This window comes from Cibotium barometz, chromosome 44 (genome assembly GCF_041138505.1).
Source record: "Cibotium barometz isolate CiBa-2024 chromosome 44, ASM4113850v1, whole genome shotgun sequence".
Lineage (NCBI taxonomy): Eukaryota > Viridiplantae > Streptophyta > Polypodiopsida > Cyatheales > Cibotiaceae > Cibotium > Cibotium barometz.
In genome coordinates this window covers 5,057,691-5,082,918 of record NC_141089.1, presented here as the reverse complement: position 1 = coordinate 5,082,918, position 25,228 = coordinate 5,057,691, and the positions used below count along the sequence as shown (strand labels likewise).

Sequence of the window (25,228 nt, the reverse complement as noted above, 5' to 3'; positions counted from 1 at the left end):
GTGCTGCCTTTCCTTCGAAAGGTCTACCATTCTACACCACTGCCTCATTGTGCAGCAACCTCTTCTTTTCCAAAACTGCTCCCTTGATCCTGTTTGGCTTAGAGTAAGATGTTTCTTGTCAACTATCTGTCTGCCCACTTTCTCTTTCTTGAAACTTCACTTTGTTATCTTGTTTACATTACTTTGCTGTGGTTACAGATTCACAAGGTATCCATGGTGAATAAAAACTATGGTCGTTCTTGTGGAAGACGCTCTGTGGATGATAATGCTATGAAGGCAGAATTATACCACACATCCTTACCCCGTCGACCTGCTTCTTCTATTTCTTCAGTAGAGAATTCAAGTACAGTCAAAACGGAAGGAACTTGGGAAAGGTTTACTGTTTCGAAAGGAGCATGGGTGCTCATGCAACCTAGTAAAAGAAAGAGACCCCAGACAAAAAACATTTTCTTGGCATCATGGAAGGGAAGAGTACGAGATTTTAAAATCACCAAAGGAAAGATATCGGTGAAAGAAGTTCTGATTCAGCATGTGTACATGCATAAAGAACTTGTCTTGCGAGACTATCCAAATGATCTTCCGCAACACAGGCCTAATTGTATATTTTTCTATTGTGGTTTTGTTCTTTATGAGGTGCATGGATTTTTAAGACAAAGCTTTCTTTCTTTGCTTATTGATATTCTTGTGTTATTTTATTTCAGATTTATACCCTTCATCGTATGAGACATGGCAAAACATCGATTGTATTCTGGGATTTATAGATGTTTTGCATGGATCGATAGGAGAACAACAATACCAAGGTCGATGTGCAACAGAGCTAGCTCAATCCGGTATATTTTTTACTGATCATTTTTATCAGTTGCTGGACAATGCAAACACACATGGTGTGTTAAGAAAACAAGACCTTCCGGCATGGAATTTAGTGGATTGGCCTCTCCCACATTTTAGTGTTACAGAGGCATATAGAGCCAAGCTTTTCAAAGAAGTACAGAAAGCTCTGAGGCCCAATATTGCCACAAGGATAATAAAAATTTCTTTATGCATGCCTCTCACAGTTTTTGTAGACTTATTTAATACCTTTCCAGTGAAGGTTTCAAAAACAATGTTCACAGTTAAAGCAAAAAGTCTGGCATGCATGCCACAATTTTTGGATAAAGGTTGGGATAAGAAGACATGTAGTTCAGTGTTTTGTGAGGTTGTCCAACCTTCTATGCAACTGAAGTACATGGTTGCATCACAAAATTTTATTTTTTCTTTTTATTATAAGCGCAGTCGAATGCTAGGTACAAAACTAGTCCCAATGGATCAAGATGAAGATTCTTTTGGTGCAGAAAATAAACTTCTTGATATTGATGTTGTTGAGAATGGTGATGTGCTAGTCAATATCACATTAAGACAATGTTGCTCCCTAGCTCAATTGCGCAATGACATTCTATTTGAGACAGAAGGTTCTATTTCAAAGGACTTTTTATTTATCTACAACAATAAGAAGGTATACCATGTGACTTATCCTAGTCTCATTAAGCACTGCTATTAGTTTACTTTACCCTATTGTTTCATATTGCTTTTTTGCAGGTGCTCAAAAGAAGAGAGAGATCAATAAAATGCAAAGACATTGAAAATTTGAAAATTGAGATAACACAGACTCCATAAACAAAGGTATTATATTCAATAATGTAAAATTCTGTACAGAAGTGTTTAATTATATATGTAGAACATATTCTTGACAACAATTTTCTATTTATCTACAGGCTGATCTAGAGGCTGCTCTACATGGTCCAAGCTCACCGTATCATCTTTATTTGGAGAATCTACTTTCTGCTGCTCCATCCTGTTGTGTACAGTCTCTTGGTGCTGCTCCATTGTCTCCTCTACTGCCCCTGGAGCATCTGTTTGCTGCTGCTCCATCATTTCCTCAATAACATCAGCAGCAGCAGGTCCTTGTTCTTGTGGCTTCTCCTCATCAGCACTAGGTCCTTGTTCTTGTGGCACCACATCTGCATCATCTGTGTCGTCAAGGTGTATGACACCTTCTCGGACTTTAGAGCTCTCACCCAACTCGACAGTAGCTGGTACAATAGGTTTGGGGAAGGCATACTTCAAAAACTTCCAAATTATATCAGCTCTGAAACTATACACATAGCTCGAGTTGAAGCTATCTTCTCTCATCTGCAATGAGATATGATGATTTAGAACACTTTGTACCAATATCAAATTTTTTGAAGCTAAATGAAAATTATTTTTTCTTACAAGCTCTGGCTGTCCTATCTCAAAATAGCTTGAAAGTATATATTTGGCACTAATCAGCACTCTCCAGCCCACAGCTACTTGAATCATCTTGTTGTGGTGTCTGGATAGTTGGAAAGATATGTTAGAAACTGTTAGTCTGAACAAAATAAAATTATTCAATAAGTTCAAAGGCATAGCATGAAATAGACATCAGTAGAGGAAACAACTTTCTACCTCTAAATCTATTGGCTCTATTGAATCCAAAAGATTGACATTAGGAGGACACTGATCCAATGCATCTAGAAGTCTTCTAATACAACTGCAATACATATAATTCAGTTAGTGTGCATTAAATCCAAATAATGAAGTTTAAAGTTAAAAATAGCACACAAACCACTTACAATTTCACCTCTCTGTGTGTGTTTGTAAGAGAGTTGAATAAAAAGCATTGCTTCTGCTAGATGTCAATAGAAGCAAAGCTCTAGTGGTCACTGCATAAGGAAAAAAGCATTAAGAAATCAAAGGCTACAAGAGTACTCAATCTTGAAGAAAAATCCCAAAAGAAGCAGCCACACACATACTTGTTATGGTATGGAAGTAGCAAAATATCAACATGATCAAAATCACAGTGTCTGAACCAATTGGAAATATCCATGGGAGTTTCCTTTGGATCTCTTAACTTGAAGGAAATTGCAGGATCAATAATATAAACTGTATGCTGTACAGCATGGTTCAGCCAGCTTCTCATCATGCTACATTGGACAAAACAATAATTAAGGTAAGGTGTAAGGGAGGAGGTACAATAAGGATTGTTTTGCAAACAAATGTAAAATAAAAGACACTTACTAGAGCATTGCAAGAATGATAGTATCTAAGCAATAATCATTCTTATGAGCCAATGCTGCCAAGCATGCTTTTGTCAAGTCAAAATTATTCTCTGAAAAATCATCTTCAATATGGACAACTATGTTAAGGCCCAGCTCCTGCAACCTTCTCTGTATCTGTAGCTCCATCTGTATAGTCTCCACATCTATAGCAGATTTGGATTCTTCTATTTGCTGCTTCAGTGACTCCTCATAAGCAGCTTTCCCTCTGGTGCTCATTGAGTGGGTCACTTCAACAACCTTCACCTTGTCTGCCTTCAATTTCCTTGTAGGTGGAATTAATAATATGTCTCTCATTTTTATGTCCTGCCATTCCACAAGATGGACCAGCTTGTCATACCTCCACCTCACTCTGGACAATGTGTTGAAGTCCTTGGCCATCAGAGTTACCCTGTGAGCATGGGCTGCTACAAGCATTGCATCTTCAAAGTACTTCTCCAAGTAATCCTCTGCCATTTCCTATAAGGAAAGAATGGCAGTCCTGTTCCACCTGAAACCAAGGTGCCAGCTATCACAAATTTCTCTCACTAGCCTCTGAAAAGGTGCCTTGGGGATTGCAAAGCCTATAGCTTTTTGTTGTTTCCTGATCTCCTTTAGCACACCTGCAGAATGTTTTAACCTCTTGGACTTTTGCTGCAGCATGCTCATTGGCTTCCCCTTCCTGCCATGTGCAACTCTTCCTTTTGGAGGCACACTAGATTCCTTGACATCAGCCCCAGCTGCTGCTGCTACAAGCCCTGGCCCCTTGCCAGACCTCCTTGCAGTTGCCTTGGTTCTTGCCATCACTCTGAAAAGGTCCATACAAAGCAATAGAAAAAGATTACAACCATGGAGAACATGGAATGATAAAAGAAGGTGATGACAAATTGGATAAAGCAAAATTGAACAATTTGTAACAAAACGCGATTATGATAATTTAAAATTTCTAACAGCTCATCATCGCGTTTTTCTGCAAATACTTGAAACAACATGCTATTGCATCCCTACAGTGAATTCTCTGTCTTTTCAACTATAAAAAAATATGTATTGAGTTTATGCAAGAACTATGCAGCCTTGAATAGCCTAGAAAGTTACAAAATCACAATGAAATGGGTGGATGAAGAAGCATTTTCAAATTTGCAACAAAATGCGATTTGGGCTGTTTGAGATTTCTAAAGCCCTCTCCTCGCGTTTTGCTGCAAATTCTAGAGGCAGCATACTTCAACATGCCTTTAGTCATTTCAGTGTGTATGCAGCTTGGTGCAACATGGATTGAGCCTATAGACATCAAGAAGTGATCAAGCTCTCACTCAACAGGCCCAAATAAAAAGTCTTCCTGCTTCTACATGCAGTGGAGAAAATCTAAAAAATGCATATAATATTTATCATAATATCTAACCTACATCACATCAATCAGTTCCTTACCCTAATATACTATTAAACAAGAAGAGAAAGAAATAGATTGTCTTACTAACCTGGAAGCTATCTGCAGGTGTGTTGTGCTGATGATGAGTATCCTGTGCTGGGGATGAACCTCTGCTGCTGGTCTGGATGCTGATGGTGTAGAGTAGGGAGGTAGAGATGCAAGAGAAATGAGTTAGGAGAGTAGATTATTGTAAAATACAAATAAAGGAGTTATTAAATACCACACGTGTGAAATATAGTCGTTTTTTAACACGTGTGGGTCCCACCCAGATCTTTTGGAATTTGAAATTTGACACGTGTGAAAGTCACTTTTTGCCTTGAAAATTGTGCCAATCATGATTTCATAATTAGATCCATTAACACTTTTCCCTCCCCGTCTTCCATCCCTGCCACCTCCCATCATCCTTTTCTTTCCCACTCTGATCACTTCCTACCCAACACACTCTATCCACTCTGCAACCTGTCTGAAGACTACTACCATTACCAGATCTCCAGGTTACCAGTGCTACAGCTCAAGTTTGGAAGAGAGCAGGAGAATCTCCAGGGCTACTCCAACAGTATGGAAGAGGAAAAGAAAGGTCAGAGATCTATACCCTTTCCAATGTTTTCTGATATATATTTCTTCCATCTATAGAATTCTTGAATCTCAGTGCCTAGAAATCTGGTAGATCACCCTAGGATTTGATTAGAGATGGATATGAATAGGATTTAGAATTTTGCAACAAAATGCGATTATAGTGCTTTACATTTTCCAAATGCTCCAAATCGCGTTTTCCTGCAAATTCTGATATTTGTTTTAGTTTTTATTTCTTCCTCTTTGTTTTGCTCTCTTTTGCCCTAGGGAATTCCTCCTAGTATCATTTACTGTCCTGAACATTGTGAGATATCCCTAGCATTTGATTGGAGATGGATGTCAATAGAAATTTAGAATTTGCAACAAAATGCGAGGAGAGCACTTGACATTTTTCAAATGGATCTGCATCGCGTTTTGTTGCAAATTCTTGTGTCCCTTTTGGTTTTTACTGTTTCCTCATTGTTCTGCTTTCTATGTCCATGGGGATGTCTTTCTTGATGATGAGAAAGGTTTTTGCTTTGGAACAGTTGATTCTCAGGCCCCTCCTTTCAAGAGGAAGCTGGACTTTTCTGCTGCTATACTCAGACCACAGCAATCACCAGGTGATTCATGTGTGCTTATGAAGAGAGTTGTTTGGTGATATCCTATACATTTTCTGATTGCATATGTGAGCATATAGAATTCATGTTATATAAATTTTGGTTCAGGCAAAAGCAAGAGACTAGAGCAGAAAGGTGAGTCTTCCCTTTCAAAACAAAGGAAACCAGAAGAGGACAAATCTCCAGATTTGCTCCTATTTGACTTTCTTCACAAGTGCAAGGCTCAGAGGAACTTCCACATATACCATAGTATTTTCAACAGGGAGTTCACTATGAGCTCTCTTTTGGACCATCACAGAGATTTCCTTTCAGACCATTGGGATACCTTCAAACAACTGACAGAGGCAGGAAGGATTGTGGAAGGTGAAAAGGTTTTTGTGCATTTAAATCATATTGTCTCCATTCACAGGCTGAGGTACCATGTGAATAGAAGGTTTGACAGCCTACCTGAGGAATATAAATTCAGCTATAACTTGCACACCAGAAAGTGTAGAGTGCTTGAGGAAAACATGGCATTCCTTATGTACATTGTCTTTCAACAGCAATCTCTAGAAGAGCAAGGGCAGGAGACTAAAGAAGAAGATATATCTGTAGCGGAGGTAAAAGAGGATATTTCTATGGCAACAGATATGGCAGAGCAGGAAGAAGATATCAACCTCGAGGATGAGGGGCTGCAAGTGGCTGCTCTTGACCTTGTTCAACTGAGGACTGAAACTCTTAGGGCAGCACAGCCAGTTGAAGATTTTGATGTTCAGAGCAGCAACTATGCAGTGCCCATGCTTCCAGGTGTCTTGATTGGTGGTAAAGATTATGTTTTCCTCCATGATATAGAGTGTATGTTCAATTTGAGGGAGGACTATGCCATTTCCCTTATTGCCCAGGCTTCAAGGCTTGACAAGGAGGTTGGCATAGAGGATGACCATTCACTGCTAGCTTTGGAAACAAATTTTGATCCTGCAGAGGCCCTTACTATTTGTTTCAAAGAGGCTGAAAATTTCCAAGAGCCAGATGAAGCTGCCTTCCAGCTCACCCAGGAAGCTATGAATCTCTCAGCACTTCATAAGGAAAAACTTAAAGAAGAGGCTGGACTGGAGGGGAGAGGAATAAATCTTTGGAAAGATGAACTTCTTGTTGCTGATGAAAATGAGAGGGTATGATATTATTACTTCAAATCAAATACTTTATCTTGTGTTTAAATGTTTTGTAGTTATGTATCATTGTCTCACTACAATCTTTTGATACATGGCAGCTACAAATTGAGGATGACACATTCCTCCAGAGAACAAGTGGAAGCAGGCCGGCTGGGTTTGGCAAAATGTCAAGCCTAGCTCATTATATTCATGATCTAGGCAGTGCTAAGATCTTGATTTACCATAGGCAGTTGAGCAACAATGGAGAAGCCATTGTTTACTTCTTTAAATGTTTGTCTAGGGTTTTAGGTGGACATGATCTTCCATGGCAAAAGGAAAAGATCATTTTAATAGAGAGGTTGTCCGCCATAGATATATTTGGGGATTATGTGAATAAGCAGGCCTCTAGGGCCTCTTACTTTTTGTCTTACACTTCTTATGCATTAGCATGTGGTGTTAAGGAGCCCAAATGTCTAGAGGGCTATGGAAAACACAAGCTCATAAGGTTTCGAGAGCCACCCATGATTGCATCAGGCCACACAATCCAAGAAGAAGAACACGTGGAGATAGCTGAAGACAAGGATACCCCTCTCAGACAAGCAACAGAGGCAAGCATTGATAAACAGAAAGTCGACATCAAGCCAATAAGGAAGAAAAAGAGTCCAATCAAGTTCAAAAAGAGAGTTCCGACTCGCAAGCCTTGGGAGTAATAGGATTTAGTCATCAAATATAGCACAAACATTATGTTGAAGTTGAACTGATTTGTACAAAGTCTTTGATCCTCATCAGTTCCTTGTCCGTACGGACGATCAGTACCCTTTTGCATTTGTCCCATCACCGTACGACACTTCAGTACTCTTCCCACACTCAAAAGCTTCGAAAAGCGTTTGACACTCAGTACTTTATTGGTAAGGATCAACAGTATGTCTAGCATAATTAAGTAGTATTGATTGAATTTTTTGTGTGTTAATATATGGATGTATTGATGCTTGTTAATATAGATCACATGTTTCACAAAAGAAATACTTTTGATGGAGTCTCAAAACATATAGGCATAACACCAAGAGTCACTTGTTCCACAGAATAAAAATCTATTGATTGAGTTTGAAAACATGTGGACATAACACCAATAAGTTACAAACTGCTATTCATGTTTACTTGTCCATTTATGGTTTCTAAATATCTTCGAATCCCTCCACTGTCTATGTCTCTCTGCTGCCATTGAATTGTCCAAAGTTTGTCTTCGTCTTTGCTTTTGGGCTAGAATAAAAGCAAGCTTGACTTTGGAACTAGCAACTTTTCTTTTAGCATGCAGCCTTTGTAGAATGCCTCGGTAAAACCATTGGAAGACTTCCTTCAGACTATTTGCCTTTTGACTCCCTCCATAGTGTTGTGTGTGTCTGAAAAATGCATTACGTGCCATGTAGTGAGACTTCTCCATGCCTTGGGTAGACCAAATTGCTGGGCATCCATACTTTTTGACAAAATAGGGAAGGTGGTTGTAGATGATATGCTGTTTTCACAAAGACATAAGAATGCATAGTAAGTTATAAAAGAAAAGAGGATCACACTTAAGTAAAAGAAGAAGACATCACTTTACCATGTAGTGAGTTATATTGCAGGCTGTCCATGCGTCTTTCATTGACTTCCCAAAATGTTTAATTGCCTCTTCAAAGTTCTTGTAATCACTCTTTGTCCATGTTACATTGTCACAGAACATGAAGAGTTGATCAAGAGACCTCCACACCTCTGCCTTCACATTTCGTGCTTCTCCATCTGCCTCATGATCTTTCACGGCATTATGGACTTGCTTCCATAATCCATAACTAATCCTTGAAACTGTTCTACCTTGTCTTACTTGCTTACTATTGTGTTTGGGTCGAGACAAGAATCTTCTTGCCTTAACACCACCAATAGAGGGCTTGATTGGTACCTCCTTGCCATTGGTAGACTTTTTAAAATCCTTTGTGATATGAACATCACCTCCATGCAGACCTATATCGGATAACACTTTTTTCAATGCATAAAGAGCATCCTTTCTATTTCTTTCGGGACGGAGTTTCCAAGCAAATCCAATATACAAAAATACCAATTTCTCAATAATTCGACATAGAGCATGCAATGTGCATATGTGAACATTACATAGTGGAATGTCAAGAATGGCCTTGAAGTCAGGGTCAACTTTATCTCTATTAGGTGCTCTCTTCCACCATTTGGAATCCATTACTTGAGCTGATTCTTTGCAGTAAAGACAAGGAGACTTTGAGTTACCTCCTTTACTAACGTTATACATGCACTTAAGTGTTTTAAGATCCCCCGCCATATGCCTCTCTACTTGAAAATCACCTTTTCCTGTAACATGGAGATTCTCTCCTTGCACTTGTCTTTTAATTATTCTTGGTATTTTCGTGTGGTGAAACACCCAATCTAGTGTTTCATGGTCTTCTGTCTTTACCTGTGATTATACAAAACAAAAGTCTTACTATAAAAGATTTGAAAACATTGACTAAAATCAAGTACGAAATAAAAAATGATCATACTTGGAATGAGCTCAACCACCATATGTGTTTCTCCGACTGCACATTAAAATACTTCGAACTCGCTTCATTCAATGATGTATCAAGTGCTCCATTCATCAATGTGATAGTAATCCTTTCCATTTTCTTTTCCTTTACAACCTCACACTCATCCAGTTTGATAACAAATTTCAAAATGCCTTTGCACTCTTCAAATGTTATTCCATAAAACTCGACCATTCTTCTTTGAAGTTGTTGTAGATCTACAAATATATTGTTCCAAGGGTCATACATAGTGGTTCCTTTAGCACCATGAAATATTTCTTCAATATGGATATATGGTCCAATAAACTCATCTATACTTTCATTCAAATGACCTCTTATCTTCCACACTGTTGCTGAATTTGGCAGTAAAACTCGTTTAATCCTTTGATCTCTCAAAGTTGAGGATATCGCATGGAAAATCGAACTATATCCCTTCCTGCTAACTCCACTAACATCAAGAGCCTCTTGGATTGTAGTACCATCAACTTGATTATTGGATATAAAGTCCTCTACAACATTGCGTTTGATTGTTTTGTATTTTTTTTCTTCAATCAACCCTCTTGCTACACCACAAGAAAGCAATCCTTTCATTTGTTTAACTAGAAGAAGGTTGGGATCCATATTTTCTTTTGAAGCTCCAATAATTTCCTATAGTAATAATATAGTAACAACACAATATGCCTATATTATTCAACACTTCCAATCCTGTTTTGCATTAATGGACAAAATAGATATAGTCATTTGAGAGCATTTTTGAGTTTAAAAAATAAAAAATTGCAAACTAACCTTGCTTCCTGAATTCTTCGCTTGCATCCACCAGTCCCAGCCTTCAAATTTACAATGTTTTTAATCTTCCTGCTTCGTTGTCTGTCTCCAAGCATGGTTCTCTTCCTTCTTGATCTTGTTAACTCTTTTTTACTCTTTGAATGCTCCTCAATTTCATTCTGCAACTGCTGCTCCAATTTTGCACGAATAGCTATCTCTTGAATCCTGGCTCCCTTTTCTTGTAGGTACATTGTTTTATATGTTTCTGCAAATGCAGACTGTGCTGAAATATAACCAAGAAGTCCATTTTGTCCATCGCCCGCAAACCTCAGTAGTGTGGTTGGATTGACAAATGGAGGTGTAGAGTTTTTTACTAGACATTTTGGATATATACTTCCATCACACCATAAGTCAATATGTTGGAGCCCTTCTCTTCTCATATTTTTCCGTTGTTGAGCATTTAGCACAGTATCCTTTCGTCTTTTTTGTGCTGGAGCATATTGTTCTTCTAAGTCGATGTGAAGATGGTATAATCGCTTCTTCTGAGATTGTAACTCACTAGTATCGGCCATTTTTTGTGCTTCTGAGGTTGCAAAGTTGGCTTGTCAATCTCATAGTCTTTTTGTAACATGAATTGTGGAAGTGTGGCGGTATCCATACAATCATTAAGTTCAGTGATGGATTCTTTATGAGAGGCCTGCACACATCGTCAAAAGAGATACGAAATCTTCGAGAAATAAAAAAAATTAAGGAGATATTTAATGCAAAATCGTGTTAGTTAGACAAAAGATTATCTTATTCTTTTCTGAACTGACAGTTCAGTGGTCCTTACTGACAGTTTTGAGCCACGTTTCCATATTTTATTATTTTTGAGATCTTTTAGGAGAGAAATAAATCAAAAAATAGTGAATTTCTTACAAGGTCCCAAAATGAGCTCCGTTTTTCCCTAATGGATGCCCTGGTTTCAAGGTGACATTTACATGGCATTAACATTCTTGGGAGTTCTCCTTTTGTTAGTCAAGCATATGCGGATGACTCTTTTTTCTTTTTACAAAACTCTGAATCAGATCTTCACAACAGATTATGCATGCCCTTGACATGTATGGTCTGGCAATGGGTTTAAAAGTAAATTTTGACAAATCCAAGCTCTTGGCCTTGAAGGAGCGTGACTAGCATAAGTTGTTGTGGCCGCGTCTTTTGATTCCTCGAGATCAGGTGGTGCGGAATTTGGGGTACCCCATAGGATGGCATATTTCTTTGGCACAAGAAAGGCAGTGGGTGCTTCATAAGCTTGATTATTGGAAACTTTCTACTTTGCCACTTCATGTTCACCTTCAGATTGTTCAGTCTTCATTATGGCGTATGTCCAGTTCCATTTGCCTCTCATTCATTGGTTCTCTACAAATATTGATCGATTCATGTCCAAAGCGATGGAATGTCTAGCGCACTAAAACGGACCGTAAAGTGGCTCATCTACTCCGGTATAATTATGTATGTACGCTAGAAATGCGTGGGGGCTTGAACATTCTTAATATTCATTTTCATATATTAGAGCTTATTGACATTTGTGGAGCAACAGAAACCTTGGACACTTATGCTTTCTAGTATGTTAGCCTCCCTCCGAACAAGTGCTTTTGGACATTGGACCCCTTGTATACAGGATGTCGTATTTGGGTATTTTCAAGGACGCATTCTTGGTTGTCCCTTTTCTACTCGTCTGCTTCATGACTGGCAACAATTACTCTCTTGTTTGAAATGGTCGGGCCGCCCTCCGGATCTTGGCAACACCCTTTGCCAGCAAAGCATACATTGGAGCCCTGTTTTTGATTTCCCATTACCACGAAAGGCTTATTTTCTTCATTGCAAGGGAATTTGTATCGTGGCTGATGTGATCGATGAAAGGGGTTGCACCCTCTCTTTCCCTCAAGCCAGGAGGCGTCATCATTTGGGTATGCACCATAGGCATGTTTGGCATGCTATTATTACTATGCTGCATGCGTTTTAGCCGGTTCCGCCATTGTTCTCTACTCTACCACTCCTAGATTGGAGGTTTGATCGTGGACTCCTAGGTTATTTCTCCTCCTCCTCTACGGATTTGACAGCTAAAAATGCCTATCGCATTCTTCTCCCACACCCATGGATTCAGAAGCATGGTAATCGGCTATGGTGCTTGGACAAGTCTCTTGCATGGTGGAAGACTTGTTTTCGTCACATCGGGAAAAGTAAACTTCCTTTGAAGCAGCAGGTTTTCCTTTGACGGTGTTTGGTGGGTGCACTCCCAGTGGGTTCTCTGTTGGTTGTCAGGCGGATTGCTGGTTTTCCTTTGACGGTGTTTGGTGGGTGCACTCCCAGTGGGTTCGCTGTTGGTTGTCAGGCGGATTGCTACATCAGTTTGTCCGACTTGTTCACATCCACGTGAGACTGTGCTGCATCTTTTATGGGCCTGTCCTACTGTTCGTGATTTTTTTGCTCGTTTGACAACTCTACTCCATGTTGGTTTTCCCAGCCTCACTTTTGGCAAGCATTTTTGGCTCTCTGGTAGATTTGTGTCCCTCCTTGATTATGCTCAATTCTTCTCTTAGTGCCGCTACTGGGCTCTGTGGACTGTATATCATGCACAAAAAACAAAGTTATTTCAGCATACAATTTTATTTTATTTATAGGTCCAAGTTCCTGATTTTATACCAGACTAATACATGTGCTGATCTCGTAAAGTGAATAAGAAGAAAAACAGAATTGTACTAAAAATGTCACCACATTTTTAGCCATAATGTGTAGTTGACGAAGATGATATGTACAAAGTAGAGGAAACTTTAATCAGCACAAGCTTAATGCAAAAGGCTCTCATACACAAAGTCTTCACCGATGATATAGCTATACATCTAATAGCACATACATATGACATGTTGCCTGCAAACATGTCATATGTACAAAGTATAGGAAACTTTAATCGGCACAAGCTGAATGCAAAAGGCTCTCATACACAAGGTCTTCATCGATGATATAACTATACTTCTAATAGCACATACATATGACATGTTGCCTGCAAACATGGCATCATAGGAAGCACTAGTTTATATGGAACTAAGCAGATCCTTCTTTTCTTATAGCCTCTCTATGCTACAGTTTTGATTGAATTCTTGACCCATCAGTAGAGACTGCTGTGTCCAGCTCTCTTTCCCTCCTCTTCTGGTACATGCTGGCAGCTTTCAGCAGTATTTCATGTACTTTGGAGAAATGCGGTGCAGTTGCCTTCTCGACGGCATCCAACCATTTCTTCACCTTTGGCCTGGGGCCCAGCAACTCCAACACTTTGTCTTTATCGAGGAGCTTTTCACATGCACACACATGACAAGAAGCCATGCATGAGACAATTACAAATTACTGATGTGTTGAGCTTCTCTATAGCAAAAGAAGTACCTGCAATTGCATGACTTCGCAAGCGAGGCTTAAGTCTGCAATGGATGGTTGCAAACTGCCCGTCAAAAAGCTTCCATTCTCTTTCAACCAGATCGTCTCCAACTTCTTGAGAGATGCTTTCAAAAGGGTTTCAGCTTCTGATGCAGCACAGGCATCCAAAGCACGGCCAAAAGCGGGTGCAATGACACGGTTCATCACTAAGCCAGCTGCAACACAAAGCACACATTCCACACCATAGCATCCTTCAACCTTCAATGAGCCTATTGTTCACCCATTAGAAATAGAGACTTCTGGTGTGGAGAAGCTTTTTGCACCTGCACCGCGTCGAAGATTAGTATGATGCCAATCTAGAATGCACTCAATTTGAGCTCTCTTTCTTAAATCCGCAGGGTACCTGGTACCAAGCATTTGTTAACGCTCACCAAGTAAAGTAATTCAGCTGTAACAAGGGCACCAATTCAGTGCAAAGACATGACAACCAACTTGATCGTCGTACCAATGGTCTTTCACGTTGGGGAATGCACAAGCTAAATACCTCAAAATTGCATGACTGCAACGTGTCAACCAAATGTTAATTGAGTGTCCCAAATACTCTAGTATTAATATAAATGACACCATGGCAAAATATTTGTTACGTAAGCATACCTCTCAAAAAGATGAAACCCATCATCATCTATGGCAGGCACTTGGCCCATTGGATTGATAGCTGTCAATGATGCAAACAAAGTTTCCACAGATCAAAGCACAAGCACAAGAGAAAAGCAAGAACAGAGTTTCCACATGATCAGCATATCATGCACATGCCTGTTAACTGCAGCAGAAGCATGACTAATATGATATAACATTTTAATTGCAACAAAGGTATCCCAAATCAACCACTGGCACAACTAGATGTAGCCCATGCTCATCATGAATAGAGGCATTCGCAAAGCCTCTGCATGCACATGCCTCTGAATTTGCAATCCAACTGACTTATGCCAATTAATGATAGCCCCTGCCCAGCAAAGCGAAATCCAGCGGTGGCCATGATCTTACAAAGGATGCATGGCAAGAGCCAATGGGCAAGTAGCCCAGTAGTACAGAGTTCAAATTGTTGGGTATTCAAAGCCTGTGTGTGTATGAAACAGCCCTTAGATGTCTTAGTGTGTTTATGTGTGCGAACAACCTCTTATAACCGCTTTTGTGTGAATGTCATAGGCACTTGCCACGTGTCATTGCCCAATGTAGCATGCAATAGGTTGGCCGCCGTGTAACGTGCAACAAAGCCTTCTTTAAACCTGTGAGTTTATGCAATCCACTTTAATTTAAGAGAGCAGAGTAAAGAGAGAGAAGATGAGAGTCGACACCAAATTGGATCCCCCTGAAGCACCCCCCCCCCCCCTCTACAAGCAGGAGTATTTGTTTGTATTTCTTTGGAGAACTTTGTACAATAATAATGAATGATGACTGAGGACTGCCCAACACAAGGATGAGGAAGACCGAACGCACACCAAATGCAGGCTGTACCATATGCTGAACCAATAGCGGAGGATCTCAAGCACACTTGTTCTCTTGAACTGCTCGGCTGAATTCTGTATGAATGAAGTTGCTGTCGGCCGACATTTTATGCTGGCCGTTGGGTACCAGGCCGACGACCCCACACGTGTGAAACAATAGCATTTAATGCTACATGTACTCAATCGTGGACATTTTATGCTGGCCCACAGCAACACATGTTCTCTTGAATTCTGTATGCAAGGGGTTATGTGCTGCTTATATACATCAACACCACGGCTTGCCCTTATGAAAGGGCTGCCTTATGGTCTGGCTTTGTGAGTGCCTCTGTCCTTGAACTTTGTATAGAACTGTCTTTTTCTGCGACCGGAAACATGCTTCCATTTGTGGAGGAGAATCTACTCGGGCTCGATGACTTCAGCTTCGTCAACCATCTCTAGTTGTTGCTCGTCGGAGACCACTTGCAATGCTCATCCAACAACATAGGGCTTCAACCAAGAAATACGGAAGATATGCATAGTTCAGCTGTCTGGTAGCTTTAGCTTCGTTGAGACATCACTGAGCTTTTGGATGATCGGAAAAGGGCCAACGCTTCGAAACAAGAGCTTGAGACAATGCTTGTCCACTTGCTTCAATCTCTGCTTCATGATCTGGAGATACACCCAATCCCCTTCTTTATAATTGACATCTCTTCTAGGCTTGTTGGCTTGCCTAGTATATGCTTCTTGTGCTTTGGCGAGACGCTCCTTTACTGCCTCAATGACTTCTGAGAATGTTTGTGGTCTTGTTGGCCTACAAGGAAGGTGACACCATCCTTGTAAGAGGTGACGAAAAATGGCGGCCGAATGCTCGCCACATAAGGAGTCCGACCAATACTGGATGAGTGAGTATCGTTTAGCATTGCCTGTACCAAAGGAAGATAATGTTCCCACTTCGACTACTGATCATATGGCAATACGACATGAGAACATCAAATGCCAGCTCATTATATATTTCTATTTAGCCATCTGCCTAAGGATGGAATGCGTTGGATGACTGTAACTTGGTTCCAAAATTGTCGAATAATGCTCTCCAAAAATGTTTGCAAGACTGGCATACGGGTGAAGTTTGATGACCATTTTATTGCTCTCCGGGAGAAAGCAACAACCCAGGTAGTTTGGGAAGGCGGAGTGGAGAATGGAGGTTACAAACTTTCAGCACTCTCTCTCCCAGGTCCTCAATTTTGTCATGAGTGGCAGTCTAGTAATGGCCACTTAAGCGTGGATACGCAGCAGGTGCAGGCTTTCCTGGATTAGATGGTGGATGGCTTGCCAGTTGATGGCAACAGTTGGCAAGAACTTTCCAGTACAGATGCTGGTAGTTCTTGTGTTCGTCAGTCACACGAAACTTTACAGGTAAACTATGCTCTGATGTCTCGTAGCATTTGGGACAAAGAACCTCCTGTAGTTGAGGAAGTTCTTTCCATGGGGACTTCTTGGAAGGCCAGGCAGGTGATAGTTGATTACTTGCAGGAGGAAGTGGATGTTGCACATTCTCCAGGCTTTGTGGTTCTGGATTCAGAGGGGGTGGTTTACAGGTTTTCAAAGGCCTTCAGTGCTCTTTAGCAGGTTTCCAGGACTTGGCATCCCACCGTAACAGTTGTTGATCCTTGTGGGCAGTGAAACCGATCCCGTCAAGTGGGAATAGACTCCGTTGGACACCCACACGCGTAATAGCACAACTGAAATATCACAATTTGAATGGACAACTTAATAACAACTGAAAATTAAAATGAAATGAAATGTTGACAGATGGACACCAGCACTGGGGCCGGAACGGGCTGACCCCCCCCCTCAATATATGATATATTATTGGGAGTATTTAAAAGATACAATGCTCCATGGGTTCAAAGAACCAGAGGATGTCCATGTACAACTGAGATGAATACAGTACCAAACAAGAGATTCGAAGTAGACGTTCGAAGGAGAGCAACCCACTTGAGTGGTCAAGTCTCTACGGTCCTATGCCTTCACTGGAATCCGCAGAGAGCGCCCCACTGGTGTTCCAGGACCACGCACAAACAGGCGCTCCCGTACTAACGCCTGGCTCTCCCGATCTCGGCACCCATGGACCGTGGTTCTCCAAAAGCTTGGACTACCCGGCACCAAACGGGTGTTAGCGGTAGAGAGAATCCTTTATCAGATCCTTTATCAGATTTACAACAAAATCCTTTACTTAAATCTGAATCCACCCACTTACTTGTAGCTCGCTAGTGGAAGACAAATACCTGAGGCGTTTGTGTGCAGCTACTAGAGATGGACACTAGGGCGCAGCAGCTTGTCGAGGAGGAGGAGCAGTCGCCTGTGTAGAAAGCATAGCCGCCTGAAGAGGGGAGGCGCCAAGCCGCCTGTAGCCACCTATGGAAGGGAGGCGCAACCCCACGCAGCCGCCTGTAGAGGGGAGCGCAGCCCCACGCAGCCGCCTATAGAAGAGGGTGCAGCCGCCTGGGAGAGGCGCGGCCACCTGTTGTGGAGAAGGTGCAGCCGCCTGCAAGGGAGGAGGAGGCGCAACCGCCTTTGGAGAGGAGAAGGTGCAGCCGCCAGCTGAAAAGCACAGAAGCCACCTGGCTGCAGCCGCCTGTGGGGTGGCGCAGCCAGGCGGCCGCCTGCAGGGTAGAGGGAGCAGCCACCTGCAAGGGAGAGGAGAGCGCAGCCTGCTGGAGAGCAAGCGTAGCTGCCTATGGAGGGGAGGAGCGCAGCCTGCTGTGCAGAGCGCAGTCTGCTGTGGAGAGGAGAAGCGCAGCACCCTGCAGAGTGGGTGTGCAGCCGCCTGAGAGCAAACGAGGAGGAGATGATCGCCAGCTGTATTTTCAAGCGGGTGGGGTGGTCGCTCTTTTGTAGGAGTTGGAGAGAGAGCACACGACCACAACTGGCCGGCTCCCCAAGCTTGCATGGGGGCGGCCAGTTTCAAGGTGGGGTGTGGGTAGGTGGCCATGCACCCACCCCCACACATAAAGGGTTAAGAGTGGGGTTTCCCTCCCCACCTTGGCCCACATGTGGGTGCCCACTTTTAAATGAATGTGAACTTACAACCTTATAAAAATAAAGGTTAGAAAGAAAGCTATTAAACAAACAAGTGCAATACACTTACCACCTGTTCACACGCAACAAAACTCGTCAGAAGACAGAGCAAACTTCACGACTCACTGGCAAGCGTCCCCGCTCAGTAAGTGGCACGTCAAACAGGCAAACACAAGAATACAAGTCATGCGAAAACAGTTCCAAACATGCAAAACATGAATGCATGTGCAAATAGTATCATGGACATATCTCCCGTTCATGGAACAAGTACAATACATCTGTCGGGCACAATGATGGCACGACAAAAAACATAAATCCCGGTCTTCCTCAATAACTCATAAATGCCCCCAACGTCAGTTGTATAAGCTTTCCTACTAACTTTTAGCCATTATTAGCTCTACGCTATTAATTTTGACTCTTAAACAATCTAGATGTCATCCTGCTAGTGTCCTTAGCCCACATGAACCCTCTAGGTCACCCTGGCTAAGCCCTTAACCTAGATCTTGGGTTAGTCCTAACCCTAATCTTGGGTTAGTACACATCCCTCTCCCTAGGCATTGGCCTTGCACCTCATCTCTCACATTACAACCATCTTAGCCTCAAACGTGCAAGCATCCCTGTGGACTCCCAAGACCAAGGTATGTCACTGATGGGAGCTCATCATCATCATCTGTCATATTTGGCGTGCCAGATGCCGCCAGGCTGTCAATGATTCCAATACTTCCTGGTGGAGACTTTCCACCATATTTGGATGGATACCATACACTTCCTTTGAGGGAGACGGAAGCACCTCACTGGCGACTCTGACAAGATGCAACCGACACGTGCATCTTTTCTCCACATGGAGCCATGGCCCATTCCACACTATGGGCTAGGACCACCCAAACATGGTACCACACGCCTTTAGTTTGGCTTTTTCCTTCCCCTCCTCTCATGCAGACTCCCACTAGGCGCGGCTAGCCACATAGGGAGTCCCCCCTATTTTTCCTACTATACCTCACTTGAGGGATGTGCATATCACTTGACTGACGAAGGATCTTGTACTGGAAAAAATAAAGGTTTGAGAGCTGCCAGCTGGACCTTGGCAGCTGGCCCAACGAAAAGGTGTTGGCAAAAGCGCTTGAAATGTTTCAAAATTTCATAAACAAATTGATATTGCCGAATAAGCATCTAATTTTCTGGGGACATCACCAAAAATCATTGAGTGCATCGGATATAGTTTTTTTAATAAGTCCACCTACAGGAGGGTTATTTTGTACTAGTCTCTATTGTATTTAATTAACTCTAGCAATGCTAGATATTCATCCTAAATGTATGGAGATGTTATGTATATTAGCAGAAACAAGTAACTTAGAATTATTTTAATTAACCCCCCATGCTTGTGATATGGGTACGTTCTTGAACGTGAGGCCCTTGACCTAATTCGCCGATTTGGTGGCATATGCTGCCTCTACACTGAACAGATTCAGGTGGTGCATTAGCAACAGGAAGATGCCTGGTGAATCACAAGTGTGGACCCTATATGCCTGCAGCATCAGGAAGATGCATGTCACCGGCCAGTCAATCACGAGTATAGACCCTATGCCTGCACCTAAAACAGCATTTGTCTGGATAATACATGTGTTCTAGCAGCATGGGTTGTAAACTTGGATTTCTGATTGAACGAACATAGCAGCTGTGCATTAGAGGAGTAGCTATTCATAATGTAGCAAGATTATACAAAGCCACAGCTACAAAATACGATTAGAGAGGAAATTATTTAGGGCTAAACAGGTCCAATGGCATTTTCTACATATTCTTTAAAAACCCTACAATACTGCAGAAAGAGAGGGCCTCGTACACATGAATTCGGGTGTTTTGTGCTGGCCCTTGGCCAGGTTCACCAGCTGCTCATCCACATCGATTCCATTCACTCTACACAAAGACAAAAACAAAATTCTCGCTTAATAATGTAGGTGTATGTTGTGTGCGTGCGCGCAGAGATCAAAGGGTTGGGAGGGGAGCCATGATTACAAGCAGAAGATGAGGACAGCGCGAGAAGGCTGCGAGATGCGGTCCACGAAGATGCTGAGCTTCCCCATCTTGAAATGCTTTCGCGCATTCCCCCGCCCCCTCCTCAAAAAACAGATACACGCACACAGCGCGCAAAAAAGCCGTGGGGGAAGAACAAAACTAGTACGTCATTCCTTGCGTAAAGGATACGCACTTACAATAAAACTTGAGTTCTCTAAAATAAATAAATAAAATGGTCCCAATTATTACATTAATTAATTATTTATTAGTCGCAAGCGTGTTGCTGCCGTATGTAAAAGACATTAAGAAGCGAAACGTTGAAATGGAAACTCCAATATAAAGAGTCAATCGAAGGGATTTTTTTCTCTTATTTTTTAAAAATCCAAGATTTCTCTTTTTTGTGCTCTCCTTGTGCCTTGGTTGCCCATGGTTAATATGTAATAGATAGATGCTAACCTGAGAGAGGGACCAACGAACATTACTATAATGTTATAAGATTTTTTTTTTTAACAAACTAAAGTAGAACTCTGTCCGAGAGAGAGAGAGAGAGAGAGAGAGAGAGACCATGCATGTACTCATAAAGAAAGAAAGGTTTATTAACGTCCACTAGAAGCCAAAATGGTCATGAGACTAAGTACAAGTACAAGACGTGGGGGGGATAGCCCAGCGGTAAGGGCTCTTGTCCTACACTACCACGGCTTGGGTTCAATACCCGCCCCCTCCTCCCACATGCCTAAATGGCATGTGGTATGTCCTTTTACTCACTAATAAATAAATAAATAAATCTCCCTTGTAAGATTTAAAAAAAACTTTCATGCCCCCACCTCCACATAAGATGGAGAATAAGTAGGCCAAAAACAGAACAAGGTCCAAAGAACACGAATAAGTAGGCCAGAAATAGAACAAGGTCCAAAGAAAGATCATCCAATTATGTTAAATTAAAAACAAGTCTCCTACAAAATTAGATAGGGAAAAGATGGATATTCTAGGGGTGCTCTTCAACAAGGTAAGTAGGCTATTAAAAAAAGTGAGGCCCAAAGCTCAATTATGTTGGCACGGGTTGGACTAAAAGAAAAATAAGGTCCAAAGGAAGAGCATCCAATTATGTTGTTATGGGTTGGACTAAAAACAATTCATAAGTGATGCCCATCCGATTTCCAACCATCTAGGAGCATGTCCAGGAGTGTTCTCCTTCTAGGTATATGAAACATGATAAAAGTATTATAAGTTAGCCTAACTAAAAGTGAAACAAAGCAAATAACATTCTTACATAATGATAGCCAAAGAATCACAAGCTTACACTTGCCAACTTATAGCACTTAAAATATCACCCAAATTAGCACTGACAATGTCACCCAAATTTAAATGTTTTTAGACCTAACACAATCGTGGAACTAAAGTGCACCCCAAATAAGATGAAAGACATCGATGGCTTAACATCAAGCCCAAAATCAAATATAGAGACTCAATCCTTAAAACAACAAAATGCACCAATTCGTAAAACACACCCATCAACTCTATAGCAAACTACACTACTCACTCTCCCATCCATATAATCAAGTATTCCGTGACAAAATCAAAGTTACACTTCTCACTCTCCCATCCATACAATCAAGTACTCCTTTACAAGATCAAAGCTACACTATTATATAGAATCATTAGCTCTGTTACTTGTGAGTTTGGGATGTTTGAATAAATCAAATCGATCTACATAAGTTCTACAATGACATCAAGGGGAAGGCGAATGAGGTGTGTTTGAAAAATGTAGATTTGTAAAAGGGGACATTGAAATGGAGGAGCATTAGTCAGCCCAAGACCAAACACTCACCAATGACTAAACAGACAACAACTTTATTATAGGTATAAGAAAATGAGAGAGAAGAAAAAATTGTTTTATTGATTGAAAGCTCATAATACCATTCCACTTGTAAAATGAATATAAAACTTCTAGTTGCTAATAGTGTAATCTTCGTTCCACTAATTTCTCCTCTATACCTTCATAATTGATTGCAAAACTACTCCATCTGTAGTTTGATTTTCTCAAGTCAAATCTAGCAAAACAACTCAAGTAACTCTTCTTTTCACTTGTCACTCTCCTAATGTCATAAAGTATATAAAATCATAAAATAATGTGATTTATATCATCAATAGTCCTAAGGTCATTATTTAGCCTTGTTGATGTAGCGGTTGTTAAGGGACTTACAATAAAACTTCAATTCTCTAGATAATAACTAAATAAAATGGGTCCCAACTATTTTTTGTACATTAATTAATTAGGCTAACCTTAGAGAGGGACCAGCGAACATTACTATAATGTTGTGAGATTATTTTTTAGCAAACTAAAGTCGAACTCTGCCCGAGAGAGAGAGAGAGAGAGAGAGAGAGAGAGAGAGACCATGCACGTACTCATAAAGAAAGAAAGGAAAAAACAAAGACAGGTTTATTAACGTCGACTAGAAGCCAAAATGGTCATGAGACTAAGTACAAGTATAAGAGGTGGGGGGGATATCCCAGCGGTAAGGGCTCTTGCCCTACACTACCACAGCTTGGGTTCAATACCCGCCCCCTCCTCCTGCATGCCTAAATGGCATGTGGTCTGTCCCTTTCCTCACTAATAAATAAATAAATAAATATCCCTCATAAGACAAAAAAAAACTTTCATGCCCCCACCTCCACATAAGATGGAGAATGATTGGAGATTGTAGGGGTGCCATTCACTAGAACAAGAAAGAGCACAAGGTAAGTAGGCCAAAAAGAGAACAAGGTCCAAAGAAAGAGAATAAGCAGGTTAAAAATAGAAGCTCAACAGGGTAAGCAGGCCAAAAAAAAAAAAAGTGAAGCCCAAAGCTCAATTGTGTTGGCATAGGTTGGACTAAAAGAAAAACAAGGTCCAAAGAAAGAGTATCCAATTATGTTGGCACAAATTGGACTAAAAGAAAAACAAGGTCCAAAGAAAGAGCATCTAATTATGTTGTTATGGGTTGGACTAAAAACAATTCTTGAGTGATGCCTGTCCGATTTCCAACCATCTAGGAGTGTGTCCAAGAGTGTTCTCCTTCTAGGTATATGAAACATGACAAAAGTGTTATAACTCAAAGTTAGCCTAACTAAAAGTGGAACGAAGCAAAGAACATTCTTATATAATGATAGCCAAAGAATCACATGCTTGCACTTGCCAACTTATAGCACTTAAAAATATCACCCAAATTAGCACTTATAATGTCACCCAAATTTAAATGTTTTTAGACCTAGCACAATCTTGGAACCAAAGTGCACCCCAAATGAGATGAAAGACATTGATGGCTTAACATCAAGCCCAAAATCAAACATAGAGACTGGATCCTTAAAACAACAAAATGCACCAATTCATAAAACACACCGATCAACTCTGTAGCAAACTACACTACTCACTCTCCCATCCATATAATCAAGTCCTCTGTGACAAGATCAAAGTTACACTTCTCACTTTCCGATCCATATAATCAAGTACTCCTTTACAATATCAATGCTACACTATTATATAGAATTGTTAGCTATTACTTGTGAGTTTGAGATGTTTGAATACATCAAATTGGCCTACATAAGTTCTACAATGACATTAAGAGGAAGGCAAATGAGGTGTGTTTGAAAAATGTAGATTTGTAAAGGGGACATTGAAATGGAGGACCTTTAGTCAGCCCAAGACCAAAAAGCCCAAGACCAAACACTCACCAATGAGCAAATAGACAACTTTGTAGGCATAAGAAAATGAAACAGAAGAAAAACCTATTTTATTGATTGAAAGCTCATAATACCATTCCACTTGAAAAATGAATATAAAACTTCTTTGCTAATAGTGTAATCTGAAAAGATGTAGGGGAGAAGAGAGCTTGAGCTCTTGTAAGCACACATACACTCACAAAACTCTAAAAGAGAATACACAAGGTGAGAGGCTAAAAATCTTCTTCTTCTTCACACAACACTCAACACACCATATACAAAGATAAGAGTACACACAATATGAAAAGGTACTCAACCAAATACATACTAGGGTTCTCTATAGTGTGAACCCAACTAAATGAGCTGGCGCTATAGCTATGCCAGTCTCTAGAATGGCTGTCACACAGCCTCTCATCCCATTGGCCGCATATCACCCATGATCTCACCAACCATGCCAGTGGTGTACGTGTGGGGCCTATCCCCCAGGCGGGTCATCAGTGTCGCCTCACTAGATGAGCTCGATATCTCAACACTCCCCCTCGAGCTCAACTCCATCTCATGTATACCAAGAGAAGCCCTGAATCTGCGGACCTTCTCTGTACCCAATGCTTTAGTGAAGATGTCAGCGACCTGATCATGTGTGCTGACATAAACAAGGTCAACGTCTCCTGCCAAAACCTTCTCTCTGACAAAATGGTAGTGGACCTCTATATGCTTCATGCGAGCATGAAAAACTGGGTTCCTGGCCAACTGTATACTGCTAATGTTGTCATAGAAAATGATAACTTGTCCACTGATAGACCCAAATCTGCAAGTAGCTTTCTCAACCAAGCTACCTCACAATGCTGCCATAGCAGCACCTTTGTACTCAGCCTGTGTACTGGATAGAGAAACCGTAGGCTGCTTCTTGCTGCTCCAAGTCACAGCAGCACTCCCCAAAGAAAACATGAAACCACTAGTAGATCTTCTATCTGAGATATTGCCAGCCCAATCAGCATCTGTGTACCCATGTACACATATCTCTGTCCCAGTTTCATAAAATAGTCCACAATGCAAAGTAGACCTCACATACCTCAGTATGTGTCTCAATGCATCCAAATGCGGCTTCCAAGAGGAACCTGCATAAACTGACTCACCAACCCAATAGCATAGCTCAAATCTAGCCTGGTGATTGTCATGTAGATCAAGCTTCCTACTATGCGCCTATACATAGTAGGATCCTCCAAAATCTCTCTTGAATCTGCACTCAACTTGCCATTCTAATCCAATGGCACAGAGATAGGCTTACAGCATGTCATACCATACTTGGACAACATGTCCAAGCCATACTGTCTCTACAGTAATCCAATACCATGTGGTGACCTAATCACCTCAATGCCCAAGAAATATCTGAGCTC

The 25,228-nt window shown here is 41.1% G+C and overlaps 1 protein-coding gene across 1 annotated transcript; it reads right to left on the bottom strand.

Moving 5' to 3' along the window:
• Positions 1 to 12,939: 12,939 nt before the first annotated feature.
• LOC147612886 (glutathione S-transferase T1-like) lies at positions 12,940 to 20,325 on the bottom strand. Its single transcript, XM_086782157.1, has 7 exons — positions 20,133 to 20,325; positions 19,960 to 20,033; positions 14,212 to 14,272; positions 14,063 to 14,116; positions 13,881 to 13,960; positions 13,567 to 13,772; positions 12,940 to 13,476 (listed from the first exon to the last, which is right to left on the bottom strand). Exons 1-7 carry the CDS (start codon positions 20,198 to 20,200, stop codon positions 13,267 to 13,269), a joined length of 753 nt encoding a protein of 250 aa, XP_086638283.1. The 5' UTR covers positions 20,201 to 20,325; the 3' UTR covers positions 12,940 to 13,266.
• Positions 20,326 to 25,228: the final 4,903 nt, after the last annotated feature.

Bases quoted from the DNA above. Each gene is read 5' to 3' on its own strand.
- LOC147612886 (XM_086782157.1), bottom strand. From the start codon at position 20,200: ATGGGGAAGCTCAGCATCTTCGTGGACCGCATCTCGCAGCCTTCTCGC. The intron at 20,034-20,132 runs GTAATCATGGCT...GTCTTTGTGTAG, and splicing joins GCTGTCCTCATCTTCTGCTT to AGTGAATGGAATCGATGTGG. The intron at 13,477-13,566 runs GTACTTCTTTTG...GCATGTGAAAAG, and splicing joins GCGAAGTCATGCAATTGCAG to CTCCTCGATAAAGACAAAGT.